Source organism: Bicyclus anynana, chromosome 6, assembly GCF_947172395.1.
Source record: "Bicyclus anynana chromosome 6, ilBicAnyn1.1, whole genome shotgun sequence".
Taxonomy (NCBI): Eukaryota; Metazoa; Arthropoda; class Insecta; order Lepidoptera; family Nymphalidae; genus Bicyclus; species Bicyclus anynana.
This window is the reverse complement of record NC_069088.1, coordinates 3,971,422-3,986,721: the sequence shown is the minus strand read 5'-3', so window position 1 is coordinate 3,986,721 and position 15,300 is coordinate 3,971,422. Positions and strand designations below refer to the sequence as shown.

Sequence of the window (15,300 nt, the reverse complement as noted above, 5' to 3'; positions counted from 1 at the left end):
TTTGAACATTTTTAACTAATTTTCGGTAAAGAATATAACCTGAATTATGGGAAATACTCCCCATCACCCTGTATATTAACAGACTCCTAAATTATATGTTTTAGTTATGCTTTAGTTGAGATTCAAGCAAATTCTTTGAGTCCAGATTTGATAGAAGTAAATAAATTGTTGAAAAAACCTGTACGCTACAAATTAAGTGGCTCCTATGTAGCAGTTGGGTAAATTAAATACATTGTAATTTCCAATGTTTTATTTTGTTATTTTCATCGTGTTACAGAATATAAAGTTTATAAACAACAGCGTACAAAAGCTTGATTAACAATAACATTATAAAGCAAATATTTCAATTGTAGATGTGCCGCCCAAACTGTATATTTTATCACTTGTTAAATCCAAATATACTATTAAAATTGGACCCTGTACGAAATATCATTCTGGGAACGCTTTTACTCTAATTTTTTTATTGCTATATTTGTTATCTATTTCAGTATTTATTTTTAATCGATAAAAAATAAATCAGTGAAAGCGTTCCCGGAATGACGATACATGATCGTCATTTCGGGAACGCTTTCACTGATTTTTTTTTATTGATGATAATAATAATAATAATAATAATTTTCTTTATTTATACAAACAAAGATATTGATATAAAATTTGCCCCTAATAAAATTTTAAATAAGACCAAGATATTTCTTTGTAATTTTTTTTTATATTTTTAGTGTTTAGGGTCCAAATTATAGTTGCCACAACCCCGAGCTGCCCCAAGCCTGTCGTGTGTATCATATCTACAATTAAAATGTTTGTTACAAAGTGCCTTCCACTACGAGCAAGCGACCAGTGTGTTTCTCCGCGACTCTGCCTATGTCTAGACCCTAGATGATTCCTAAAGATTTGACTATTTTTATTAATACTGTTACTAATTGTACATACATTAAAATATATATTTCTACAATGGATAATAATTGTTATATGTACAGTAGGATATTTTTTATATAAAATAAAATATTTGTGTAAATACCTTGTATGTTCTAAGACTGTTGTTTATTTTAGAGCCTTTAATTCGTTGAGTTTAATTTAGAAACTAAATAGGATATCGCATGAACTATGTATTTTCCAGTCATTTTGTTCACTGTAGTGTCTGGAACGTCTTGCCATATTATTGAAAATTAAGATCTTTTATCATTTCACCCATACAAAAAAAAACCCTAAATGTAGTTATTTCATACTATCACAATTGGTATTAAAAAGTATTCAATAATTGCAGCAATGGTACTTTGTTTATTAAGTATTTAAAAAATAGCGTTACATATCTAAAAAAACATGGCATTTAAATATCAAGTTACAAATGAGGTAGTTCTTAACAAATGCATGAAAAAAGCCATACCAATTATCACGAAAGCTCAAAACTTTAATATTTTAAGTATAATAGTATAAGTTCTCGGAAACAAATAGTCATCCAAGTGAACACAAATATAGCTTGTCAAGTTCGTTGATGACACTCCCTTGATATGCGGGCGACGGGGGGAACGGACTGCGCGGGTGTGAAGTCGAGCGCGTGGGGGCATAGAGGACTGGGCGGGTATGAAGTCGTTCGAGCGGGGCATCGCTGGCACCCTCCCAACAGGGTTATTATACCTGCACAGTTTGGCGTGTTGCTACTTTAGATACTATTCGTTTGACGAGAATTATATCTGGATACAAACTATATTATATACAGCTCTCGTGTTACTTGGTACCGGTCAATATAAAGACGTAATATAATTCAAACTATAATTTGGCAACAAAATTATAGTATTAATAAGACATAAATATCAACGAGTAAACGCTTATTTTAAACAGCATTACCAGGATTTATTGTATACTCAGATTATAGAATAAGGCATGGGTAAAAGTTGCGCGACAGATTTTTTTTATTCTCTACAAGTTAGCCCTTGACTACAATCTCACCTGCAGTGATGATGCAATTTAAGATGGAAGCGGGCTAACTTGTTAGGAGGAGGATGAAAATCCACACCCCTTTCGGTTTCTACACGACATCGTACCGGAACGCTAAGTCGCTTGGCGGTACACGTCTTGTTCGATAAAAATAAAATTCTAATATAGAAAAGTCTGATATAGAAATCTCCGCGGTTCAGGTGTCGAGTATAGCAAGAGAAGGGAGCAAGAGGAATTGGCGGTAGATTCATTTATCCAAAGGTGTGTTTTTGATTCATTCACAAGAACACGTATTGTCGCCCACAGAGATAAATATGCGTTAAATAACATTTTTTGTAACGCGCAAATAAAATATAATAACTATAAATGAGTTCGTCATCTAGCTAACCACGCGTTTTACGTACACAGAAAACGCGATAGAATGTCCGTTAACGTAAACGGCTATATGAACGATAGATTTATTTGCTGAATGAGGGTAATAAAATATTTCGTAATATCACCGACTCGTATCTTTTTCTATAGTCTGAGGTCGTAAATAAGAAATACCACTGATCTATTTTGCCATAACAAGTTTACTAGTAATGTTGCATTTCTTTTGATTGTTTTTTTTTTTATTATTCGAACATTTTAACTAGTATTTTAGAGCATTTAAATGTATGAATTATATGTAAAACACGTATACTGGCAGTGTTTATTGTGTTAGCTACCGTTGGGTATTATTAAGAGCGTATAATCAGACAGTATTTTTAATTTTATTCGACTAGTCCTATCGGAGTAAGGCCAACTTCAGAGTGCGTAGTGGGAGTTTTCAATGTTTTCATACTGTGACGATCGCGTAAACGTAAACGCGAATTTATATGCAATTGAAACAGTTGTACAATAGTGCCAATAGATGGCTCTGTTTAAATTCCTAAGAAATTCGCGTTTACGTTTACGCGATAGTCAAAGCATCAACTGCGACTAGGCACACAGGTGATTGAAGCTACTCACAAATAGTACGTCGTCGCGAGTCAGCTACGATCATGATACTTTGTTCACATGATTGCCATGAAACTGGCGCGATTACTAAATGTTACATTTTTGTTATCGCGAGACTAAATGTGATGTAGCTAACTTACACTTCAGAGGTAAAGCCTACATTCTCGATTGTATATTAAACGGAGAGCCAGCGACAGCGAGACCTTCGTCATTTTATAAAAGCTGAAAGTTTGTCAGCTCATGCTCCTAGTTTTGCCAGACACTTGGCTCAATCGCAACCTTTCGCTAGAGACATTTGAAGTTTCAAACTAAATGGTATTTTTCGTAACATTGCCGCCCCATTGAAGTTTCAAACTAATTGGTGTTTTCGTAAGATTGCCGCCAAGCTAAGTGAGTGACGACTGGGAATATAATTTCTCATATTATGCTGAGGAAAACATGAAAAAATTACACTTTATACTTAGACGGTTGAGGGTCTGGATCCTTAATACCTGCTACCTCCTAAAACCACCACAGTCCAAACTCTTTAATTAGCTTACTTATGGGAGGAGCATGAGCTGACAAACTTTCAGCTTTGATAAAATGACGAACGTCTGGGATTCACGGGCTCTTAGCCTATAATGTTATGTATGCTCGCGTATACCAATTACGTCAATTATAGCAGATTTTAACGCTTTTACAATTGGTACGCATCCCGAAATAGAACATAATAGTCGTACGTATAAGAAAAAATTTGCACCACTTCACTAATAATATCTAAAAAAATCTCACTAGTTGAATTTGGTGGCGAGTTGTAGTAATAGATCTTCCTGAATTCGGTCGCTCAAATACTTTGTTTACAGCTTAATGTTTTATAATATACTCAGAGGCAGAATTATCCGCCCACTTACTCTCGTCAGGATAATTGTGCCTCTTTAGTATATATTCACGGCCTGTTTCTCATAAGTTAAGGTGCATCTTTGTTAGCAACGGGTTTTAGATTCAATCAAGTATCCAAACAATTAGCAACTTTCGAAATACATACTTACTGGAAAACCAAATACATAAATAAATACATTATTCTTTTTTTGTTTGGAAAAGTAATAAAGTTATAGAAAGTCGCGATGCGAATGACTCTTAAAACTATCTAATATTAATCATTATGGTAAACAGCATATCAGCGAAATTTCAAACATATCCAATAATTAATAATATTGTACGTTTTCTCCGAATCATTTATTCTATACAATGGTGACGACGCTTAACATTCGAAATTTCGCGCTAATTTACCTCAAAAATCGCGGCTCAGTGTAGCCTAAGCCTATGCCCACAATCGCACGAAATTTTTTTAACGGACGTTAAAAAAGCGTTCAAATACAACAAATGTATTCGCAAGTATATTATGTTCATACTACAGAGTTTTTAAGACACAACGCATTTTTACGAGCAGTGTTGCATTTTCAATTTTGGGCGTTGGAAATAGACCTTCATTTAACTTCATACTATATTTAGACGCTTTTTACCGTCCGTTGAAAAAACTCGTGCTAATGAGAAGTAACGGATGCATCTTAATGTCTATACTTCTTATAAAAAAGTTTTTTTAATGAGAAGTATAATATAATATGTGTTATAATAAATATGATTGTATGTAGAGTACGCAGTAACAAGCACAGTGGTGACTAGAAAATACATTTATATTCATACGTGTTGTTTTATAATAATATGATAATAATAACGAAATATTTAATTTCATTACAATATTTGTTTTATTTTTCACTTCCAACTATATAACCCATTCATAACCCATTTTTTCGTCAAAGACGCAAAATGTTTATAATATGAGGGATTGGCTATGTTAAATAGGATTCGGTAAAATCCAAAAAAAAAACAGTTCATCTTATTAATGACAATGGACTTATAGTCTGTGGAATGCACAATCTTCTATTGGAAGATGTCACATTAAAACAACCAAGAGTTGTACTTGTTACTTTTAACATAAGCACGCTTATAAAATTCCAGTATTATTAAAAGACATAGTTATCAATATCAACCATAGGCAAAAAATGCTATATTTCATTGAAGCTTTATTTTCAAATTAAAGCGTCTTGCCGTGTTTATTTAGTCCAAAGATACCTAATTTAAGTATCTAACGTACGTAAGGAATAACATAAGACAAGTTGATTTTTCCCACATATGAAATTATATTGAAATATACAAATAGCCAGTCATTTAACTGATAAGATTTATAAACTATAAGGATAGTTACTTATAACTTGCACTATGGTGGCTACATTGTAAGACTCGGTATATCAACCTTTCACAAATAATCTCTAGTCTCTGGTTATGTTGACCAAAAACTAGAGAGGCTAAAATAAAGTTGGATACAGATAAAGTAGTTATTGATTAATTACATTCCTGTCCAATTAACTTCTCAAATGTTAATCTATGTGCGATCGATGTGAATGTTCTGAAGTTCTCTGTCAACGCTCCGTGACTTCAGGACTTTTATGGTAGAGGTAGCTTGAATAGTCAGCGCCGACAGATCATTATGATCTAATCAGTTATATAACTGGCTAATCTAATCTTGAGCTAACACAAAAATTAAATGCGTTAAAATAAAATTGAAAGCTCTTATTAAATGAAGTCAATAATAATGAAATAGAATAAGAAAGGGCATTTATGTGATCTGCTTATTTACAGTAAAATAGATGCTTGGACTTAGTATCTTTGCACGCGTTTATCCAGAATTTTATGCTCCAAAAAATGATGCAAACACAGCCCTCTAATTTTAAAATAAAGTGAAATATTACAGAAAAATGTCTTTCCCTAAAAAGTACAACAGAGGATTATTGTCAATATTGAAAAAGAATATAATTTGGCTATAAGAGAGTATGACAGTTTATTTATATCAGAGATTCTGTTATATGTTAAACACAAAATATATTTTACCATTTTTGGCTACGCTACACTGAAAACATTAGGTATATTATAATAATCTACTGAGTTGGCAATCCAGTTGGAAATTTCCATTTCATTCCATATTATTTCAGTAGAATATAAAGCATAGGTTCTCAACCTTACTTTGCACACCATCCTCTAGGAGGTTTTTTTTTTAACTAAAGCACTTAATACCACATATAATTAAAAAATCGTTTGAAACGAAATTTTTTTAAACCATTAAATTTAATGAATTTTCACACTGTGTTCTGTTTTAGCCAGTTTAGTTACTTTAACCTGCCTACTTCGTTTGTCATTTAAATATCAACTTTTTCTGGGTCCTAAAAATCCCAAACGCCCACAAGGCTGCGTTACCTTTGAGAACCTATGGTCTAAAGCATTATAAATAGTGTTAGCTAGTAAATAAAGCAGCTGTGCAAAATTTAATCTACTTAATAAATAAATAGAACTTTGTTCTTCTCTTTTATACAAAAAAAAAAATATTACAATATAAAGTTTTAGTTTTCACAGTGGTTTCGTTTTACAAGTCTTGCACGAACTTCAATAAAGTTGAGTATAATAGAAATATAATTCTAACTTTTATGTAGTTATTCATACAAGACCTGCAAATACCTACTAAATATCATTAGCTAAAAACAAAGAATAATTATTATGAAATGAGCGAAGTAAAATAAAAACCCATAATATCAATAAGATATTTTATACTCAACTTGAGTAAAAAAAAAAATGGAACAACGCGATGTTAAAGTCATCACTGACTAAATGAGGTCTTTATTGAAAAAAAACTAGTTTAGACTTCACTATAAAACCCGACGGACGTCGCATTTGGCAAACTCGGTTTTTCATGAAATAGCGATCAGGACACCATCTATCGGTTCCAATTGAATTTTCAAATCATCCAGGGATCCATTCAAGCACATGGTGTTTGTGTGAATGCACGTCTATCATTAAGAAAGTGGACGTCCATAGTTAGTCTATGGACGTCCACTTTACAATGACATATTTAGTCAGTGACGACATTAAAACCATAAATTAACAGTTTTTGCAAGACTTCTGATACTGGGACCACATTAATGGGTATTAACCTTCGTGCCTAATGGAACCTTGTCATAGTATACTACGTAGCATCTAAGTTTACTTCGACAAGGTTCTACCCCATTCAAACTGGGCGCATAATAACCTATGAGTTGTGACGATGATTAATGTTGGTTGTTAAGCATAATCCATAGATGTTGTCAGGACCATTGGCATCCACAATATTTTTAATTAGGGTAGGTATTGTCCGTACAAATTACACAAATTTTTTTTAATTGCTTCCCCAATAAAGGTTTTTATTGACAATGTATCTGTCCTCAGGGTAGGATTATGTATCCATCTATAAAGTGCACGCCACAGGATAATTTGACAAAAATCATCGTTGTATATCTACACTAATATTATAAAGCTGAAGAGTTTGTTTGTTTGAACGTGCTAATCTCAGAAACTACTGCTTCCATTTAAAAAAAAAAATCAGTGTTAGCCCATTTATCGAGGAAGGCAATTCAGTGTTAGCCCATTTATCGAGGAAGGCGATTATCCCAGTATTTCTACGGGAACGGAAATCACGCGGGTGAAACCGCGCGTCGTCAGATAGTCGTCAACAAATCGGAACGCATTGAAATTTTTATTTATTGACCACTAAAAAAAAACACGTCAATTATTATCTGTACGGCGAAGTTTACCATCAATGTGGTCAGAGCATAAAAAGAACTAAATGTCTAAAACAAAATTCACAACACCATATTCAATATAGCATTAGCCACATCCATAGTGTGCTCATTCACCAGTACTACATCAAACTTGTCCATATAGCTCTGCAGGTTCGCCTCCGTGTTCCGTCCTAAGAAGCCTATTTTGACGATGACGTCACAGTGCTCCATCCCCTCCGCCATCCCCGCGTCCCCGATGTTGTCCCCCATGAGGAGAACGTTGTTCCGCTCCTTCACCATGGTGTAATACTCCGTGTCCTTTATGGCGGCTTCGTTCTTATTGTACGTGTGAATCACGTCCCCTTTTATTCCTATCACTGTGTCGTTTTCGTCCAACGCGAGGAAGTTTGAAACTACCTGCAATTGAATGTATAATTTAGAAAGAAAGAAAATTATTTTATTTGGATACACACACACATAATACACAAAAGACAACAAATACTTAAAAACTAAAGAAAGTAATTTTAAAAATATAGTGAACTAATAAATAAAAGATATTAAACTAATAAAATTAAATTAAATCCAAAAAAAAAATGATGTGTGTGGTAACAAAATGGTCACCACTCAGCATGTGCTACGCTAGTGATGGATGCACCAGCGCAGCGCTGGTCTTCCGTGGAGCCATGTGGTGACGCGGGCGGAAACAACAAGAAGAAGTGTTACTAATTAATAATTAATAATAAGAACATAATAAATAATCATATAAATAAATATACCTTAATAAATATATTTAGGTTTTTTTTTTAGTGATGATGCAATCTAAGATGGAAGCGGGCCAACTTGTTAAGAGTAGAAGTTTTGACACGACGTCGTACCGGAACGCTTGGCGGTACATATTTGCCAGACTTCGTCCGCGTATTAATCGATTTTTACGATCGATTTACGTATTAATCGAGGCTAGTACCAGTCAGCCTCCCCAACTGCCAACCTCACCTGCAGATGGATAAGACTACAAGCCCTTGAACAAAAATTACATGTGAAATGGGTCATTTCACATGTAATTTTTGTTCAAGGGCTTGTAGTCTTATCCATCTGCAGGTGAGGTTATATCAGCATTCAAGCCATGTGAGAATATCTTATAGATTTAGATTTTGCAGACAGTGTTGTTTCATGTGGTCCTGTCAGAAATGGCTTTAATTAAGACAACACCGGCTAAGCACCGCCTTCATACTGATCAGCAGGTAGAACATATTATGATGTTATTTTTCGCTTTTTAGTTTAGCGGGTACGTTTTTAGGTTTTGAAGTCGGTTGTATTTTTTTTATTAAAATTTTTATTATTTTTCCATTTTTAGTGTAAAATTTCATCTCAAACGAATACATCAGACCCCTAATGACAGTCACAACCCATCTTGGTACAAAATTCTCAGCAATACAAATTAATCAAGCCCAAGCACAAAGTAGCTACCGTAAACCGTTAAGGAGTTCCCTTAAATGACCTTGGTCTTCATCATCAGACCCCTAATAACAGACACAACTCATATAGGTAGAAAGTTCTCAGCAATACGAATTAATCAAGGCCAAACACAAGGTAGTTACTGTAAACTGTTAAGGAGTTCCCTTAATTGTCCTTGGTCTTCATCACCAAACCCCTAAATGACAGTCACAACCTGTCTATGTGGAAAGTTCTCATTAATACAAATTAATCAAGCCCAAACACAAGGTAACTGCTGTGAATCGCCGAGGAGTTCCCTCGTCTGTTTTATGGCTCCATCATCAGATCGACTTTAAACCTTCATGAAATTATAGTGCTTAAAAGTACTAAAAGGAAAAGTATACGAACACACTAGACACCCATATAATTTTCGAAAGTTCCCCTCAATTTCTCCAGGATTCCACCATCAGATCTTGACATGATGGCAATGGGACCAAATGGGGGCTATACCGTTTCGAACAAAAAAAGAATTTTTGAAATCGGTCCAGGCGTCTTTGAGTAATCGGTGTACATACATAAGAAAAAAAAAAAAAAAAAAAATACCGACCGAATTGAGAACCTCCTCCTTTTTGAAGTCGGTTAAAAATAACTCTGAGCACTATGCCGTCATTTCGGTACAGGTGAGTACGCAAGTGAAGAGTAAGGCTTGCGACCCTTATATTTCGACTCCTGCGCTGGAAAAATGTACGCCGTTTTCGGGTAAAGTATCTGCATATGTGTATAAAACGAATTGCACAAATGCCGTACTAAATAATAATAATAAATGACCTATTTTGCTTCTGCAATTGTCGACAATCAATCAATCCGGCACCACTATTTTAGTACGGCACTAGGATTTTCGAAATTTATTTTTAATCATCTTTAACACTATAACAAAGCCGTACAATTATAATTAGTCGTAATTCATCATTTGTACCGGAGAAATTCCATTCACTCACTGTACCGCTCAGAAATGACGGCATAGTGTTCAGAGTTATTTTCTGATGTAGTAACAGCCTTCTAAGCGTTATTCACGTTGGGTCATTTCACAGGTAATTTTTGGTCAAGGGCTTGTAGTCTGACTGACGAGTCTCTGGCGACCGACAAATGGCGGTATATCCATTTCCAAGGGCTAGACTATGAAATGCCTCAGGCCGGTGTCGGGCAACAGCGATACCGGCGCGAGTAATCTAGCTCTGCGCTGACCAACCCGCATGCCCAGCGTGGTCAGTACTAGGCAAAACTTAGTATGGACATATTAGTATAGATATAGTAAGTAATACCTTAACGTGAGGCAGCATATAGTTGGCCGCAGTGAGCGCCGCCACCACGCACTCGCCGAGCCCCGCCGAGAACACGAGCACGGGCACCTGCTGCCGCTCGCTCCACGATATCAAATCCTTCACGCCCGTCCTGATACATTTTACACCATAATAAAAAAACCTACAATATGGGTATCAAGTAAAGAGTCTATAGGCATCTTCTAGGCATGCACGTTCTAACATAGGCTGCATCATCAATTACTGTCTAGCATGATTGCAGTCAAGCGCTCGCCTATACAGGGTGCTCGGCAGTATTTCCCATAACTTCTTTAACAAAAATTAATTCAAAATATTCAAGGAACATATTTGTTCTAAAACGATAATTTTCGCAGTAAACAATATTTATTTTGCAAATATTCTATTAATAATGACGTATTTATATTTTAAAATGCAACAATGTCGCTTTGTTACATAAAGGCGTGTGTTACATGGATAGTCGGTATTATTTGAATTACTTTGTATGAAAAACATATTTTTTGTATAGTTAATAAAATATTAGTTATGCAGTTCGGTTCCTATAAGTGGTCACGTTACCTTGAAGTTATGACAAATACTCCCGAGCACCCTGTATAATGTACCAGTAATATAAGTACAGCAAACTAGCGGACCCCCATTAATTCACCCCATTACAGTACAATGCAAACTTTATGTAGTTTCGGAACATCGTGCGTTAAGGTGCGCAATACAAGATTTTAGGTATCAGCGGTAACGCAGGGGCACGGCTCGCCACACGCGTCTTGATTTTAGCGTACTTTATGTACGACCTACGCTTAGTGACAACCGCAGCTTATTCCCGAGACATCATGTTTGCATCGGACTATACATTACTTCTTGGCTTCGCGCGTCTAACTATTGAGCCAGTGTCAAGTGTTTGTATTATTTTTTTATGTGAGGAAACTTGAAAAAAAGTAACAGAATTTTAGATAGGATCATGTTTCAGACAGAGTACCTTTGGACTTTTATTGCACTCAAATTCAACAACAAAATTGTGTGACTTTTTTTGAGGGGTGCGAGGTAAACTCACACATCGAAAATATTTAACACCAATAAATATATCTTATGTCCTTACACTACACACAACTATAAATTTTAATCGTAATACACACGTGTTATTTTAATTTGAAACACCAATTCTATTTTATTAACCGACTTCCAAAAAGGAGGAGGTTCTACGTTCGGCTGTATGTATGTTTTTTTTATTAGATGCAGTTTGTAAAAACACATTAGATTGTGATCATATACTTTTTACAGAAGGGCAGATCCTACAGTAATTGGTCTGAGGAGGTCAGGCCCATTACATTTTTAATCTGTCTCTCTTTGCACACTCATTGGCTGCCCCTAATAAATTTACACGGTTAGCAAGAACACAAGAAAAAATAGTACATTGTAAAATAGTCATATGAAATGAAAGACATACCGAAAGCATTCTGTCATTTTTTGACTCACTTCAATGAGTTCTTTCCTCGGAAATCTGACACCTCTGCAACAAAGTTTTTTTGATATAGTATAGTGTTAAGGCACAACTTATAAGTTTCATAGTACTATGTAATAGGAAATTATATTGATAAGTAATACACAGTGGCATTTGGCTGCCTCCTGGCAGGTCTTGGGTTCGATCCCCAGCTGGGCCGATAAAATTTTTCTGAATTGGTTCAAGTCTGGCTAGTGGGAGGCTTCAGCCATTACCACCCTACCGGCAAAGACGTACCTGCCAAGCGACTTAACATTCCGGTACAATGTTGTTTATAAACCGAAAGCCCACTTCCATCTTTGAATGCATCATCACTTACCTTTAGGTGAGATTGTAGTCAAGGGCTAACTTGTAAAGAATTAGAAAAAAAAAGATCAGTACTGCTGCTCTATGACTGTATCTTAGATACAGTTTTGTAACACTCATAAATGAGGTTCTTACTGCTCACTCATGGAGTGGTGGACTCCACCATACGGGCCAATGCTGATTGGGTTGGTAGAAAACAGCTTCAAATATTAATTTTTTTTTATTCTGAGGGTGTAGGATCAAATCTGGTCCGGGGCAGGCACCTCCAACTTTTCAGTTATGTGCAAATAAAAAATAAATACACTGTTTTTAGCAAATAGAAGGGGACTACAAACAACTGTGATATAATGTCTGATTGTGGTGTATTAGGGTTGACATTTACTACTTACTTGAGTAACTCATGGGCAGCCAGGTACCAGACTACCATGTGTTTGGTCTTGTCCTCTATACTCATGGTGGAGTCAACCTCAATAGGCTTGTAGATATCGGCAAGCCTCAGCTCCTCGTCTTTATAGTCCTGAGGTACTGAAGGGCATTCTCTGAACATGCCTTGAACAAATTAAATAAATCATTAAGTAATTGATATTTTTCAAATTTACAATAAATAAGCAGAGTTTGGCCACTAAAAGTAGAGACTGAAATCACCAAAGAAATAAATAAAAAAATATTTGTACCTACAAATTTAAACAAACAAAATTAAATTTTATGAAAAAAAAAATATGTCATGCTATAGATGCTCAACAGGCGTTATAACTTAAAACTGCTGCTGTATGAGTGAGAAAAAGGGAAATCAGTGGTGCTAAATTTCAGAATGAAAAGAATAATAAAGGAAATAGAAAGTAATTTTTTCTCCAAAGTTTATATGAAAAAAATATATTGTTGGAAAATGATGACTGCTAAATGGATGGTTAAAAGAACTCTAGAGTACATGTATTGTTGTTGTATAGACCATCAAGGAAGTTAGTCTTTGACCTTTGTTACTTTGTTTTAATTTTCCAGTAACCCAAAAAATAAAACATGTATTTGTCTCATGTTACCATGAAATATACAATATTTTTTTTTACTTAATTATTTACCAAAACTAGTAAGTACTGTCTTTCCATTGTCCATATTGTGCCTTGTCAATGTGTGATCAAAATCTGTAACTATTTGTAATTTCTCATGGCCATCACTTATAATTTGATTTATTTTTCTCAACAGTTCCTCCTTATCTCGAATGTGAACGTTTGGTTTATTAAGTTCTTTAATTTCATTCAGACTCGTTATCATCTTCATACCTGAAATAATTACTTTTTCATTCAAATAAATCTTTTCTTTAAATAAAGAGCTTTAAAATTAACTATAAAGAACAAAAAATCTTGCACTTACTTTTGTAAGCGGTGATAAACGGCAAACTACAGATTTATTTAAATGGTACTACTACTTTGTAATACGGAATTTAAAAATAAATATCAATTCCGCCAATTCTCGCGTCCTTTTTCTTTAATTTACGGAATAATAAGTGCAAATGCAAAATCTGGCAAAATCTCGCTCACAAGGTGAAAATATAAATGACGTTGACAAGTCACAAGTGACAACTAACAAGTGACAACCAACTGACAACGATGTTCGATGATCGAAATGACAAACTTTCATGACATTGACAGTGACACAACTACCAAAAGCATAGATACCGTAGATAAAAGACCAAAAGTAGAAACCAGTAGACAGAGAAATCGCAGAAGTTGAGGGATGTCAATGAGGAAACAATTCTGTTTACGACGGAAGCCGTAAACAGAGAAAGTAATAGACTCTTAGATTAGAGGGCATCCGTCGCATTCTAATATAGACATAGCTTGCGATAGCCAGTCATACCTCACATTAGGAAGGCTGCAAGTTTGTGAGCCCATGCTATAGTATTCTCTTACAATGATAGCCAAATATAGAGTTTGAACTGTAGTGGCTAGCAGGTTTCACAGTTTAAGTATATAACGTATTTTTTTAATCCAAAAGAGTAACTTTAGGTTCATGTGAATGTAGACTACTTTAGTAAAGTAGTACTTACTTTACTAAAGTAGTAACTTTAGTACAGACTAACTCATTGACATCCCTCAACTTCTGCGATTTCTCTGTCTACTGGTTTCTACTTTTGGTCTTTCATCTATGGTATCTATGCTTTTGGTAGTTGTGTCAATGTCATGAAAGTTTGGCATTTCGATCATCGAACATCGTTGTTAGTTGGTTGTCACATGTCAGTTGTCATTTGTCAGTTGTCACTTGTCATTTATATTTTTACCATAGATAATACCAGGGTTCCCAACTTAGGGGTTTTAGGGGGCAGATTTAGGGGGCAAATAAGTGAAATGGGATTTTTTTAGGGGTCTGAAATTTTTAGGGATTTTTTGACTCTTTAATATTTTTAAATTGATGATAATTTTAATATTTCTTTCTTGACCTAGCGACTTATAACGACATATTATACGTTATTCTACATCCACTCTGAGGCAACTGGCGGCAATTTTCATCGAATAAAAAAACATGACAAGATTTCAAAAAATCTGAATCCTCAGATAAAGACGTAATATTCTGTCTGTATTAAATAAAGACTTTTGAAACATATTACAGCATATTATTTCAAAATTTTATGAATTTATATTTTTTAGGGGGACAACTCAATAATTAAGGCGATTTTAGGGGTTTTTGACACAAAATTTAGGGATAAATATTTTGGAGAGTTGGCAACACTGGATAATCCATTTTAATTTTATATTGATTTTTACCTTGTGGGCGAGATTTTACCAGATTTTGCATTTGCACTTATTATTCCGTAAATTAAAGAAAAAGGACGCGAGAATTGGCGGAATTGATATTTATTTTTAAATTCCGTATTACAAAGTAGTAGTACCATTTAAATAAATCTGTGGTTTGCCGTTTATCACCGCTTACAAAAGTAAGTGCAAGATCTTTTGATCCTTTTAGTTAAAAATGGTTGAGATATCAATGTATTTTATATAAAAGTACTCACATTAATAAAAAAAGATTCATCAACTTTAAATTTGTAATGCTCAATTTTGTAAGCGTCGTAAATACTCGGTCATATCGAATGACTATGTATTTGCGGCGCTTGCCTTTGAGACTTTAGGCCCATGGTCAACAGATACTAAAAAAAATTTTAATGCTATGTCTGACAAATTGGTCCATGCTTCAGGTG

General features: G+C 34.6%; 1 protein-coding gene across 3 annotated transcripts; it reads right to left on the bottom strand.

Moving 5' to 3' along the window:
• Positions 1–1,255: 1,255 nt before the first annotated feature.
• On the bottom strand, positions 1,256–13,660 carry LOC112048704 (7-methylguanosine phosphate-specific 5'-nucleotidase). Of its 3 annotated transcripts, none has more exons than XM_024086350.2 (6): positions 13,479–13,660; positions 13,187–13,399; positions 12,500–12,659; positions 11,751–11,813; positions 10,295–10,424; positions 1,256–7,955 (listed from the first exon to the last, which is right to left on the bottom strand). In XM_024086350.2, the coding sequence occupies exons 2-6, from the start codon at positions 13,383–13,385 to the stop codon at positions 7,620–7,622; spliced, it is 888 nt and encodes a 295-aa protein (XP_023942118.2). In that variant the 5' UTR covers positions 13,386–13,399; positions 13,479–13,660; the 3' UTR covers positions 1,256–7,619. The 3 variants fall into 3 exon arrangements, with proteins under 3 accessions (XP_023942118.2, XP_023942117.2, XP_052737924.1); XM_024086349.2 differs by having other exon boundaries at positions 13,187–13,387; XM_052881964.1 differs by lacking the exon at positions 13,187–13,399.
• Between the last annotated feature and the right edge of the window lie 1,640 nt (positions 13,661–15,300).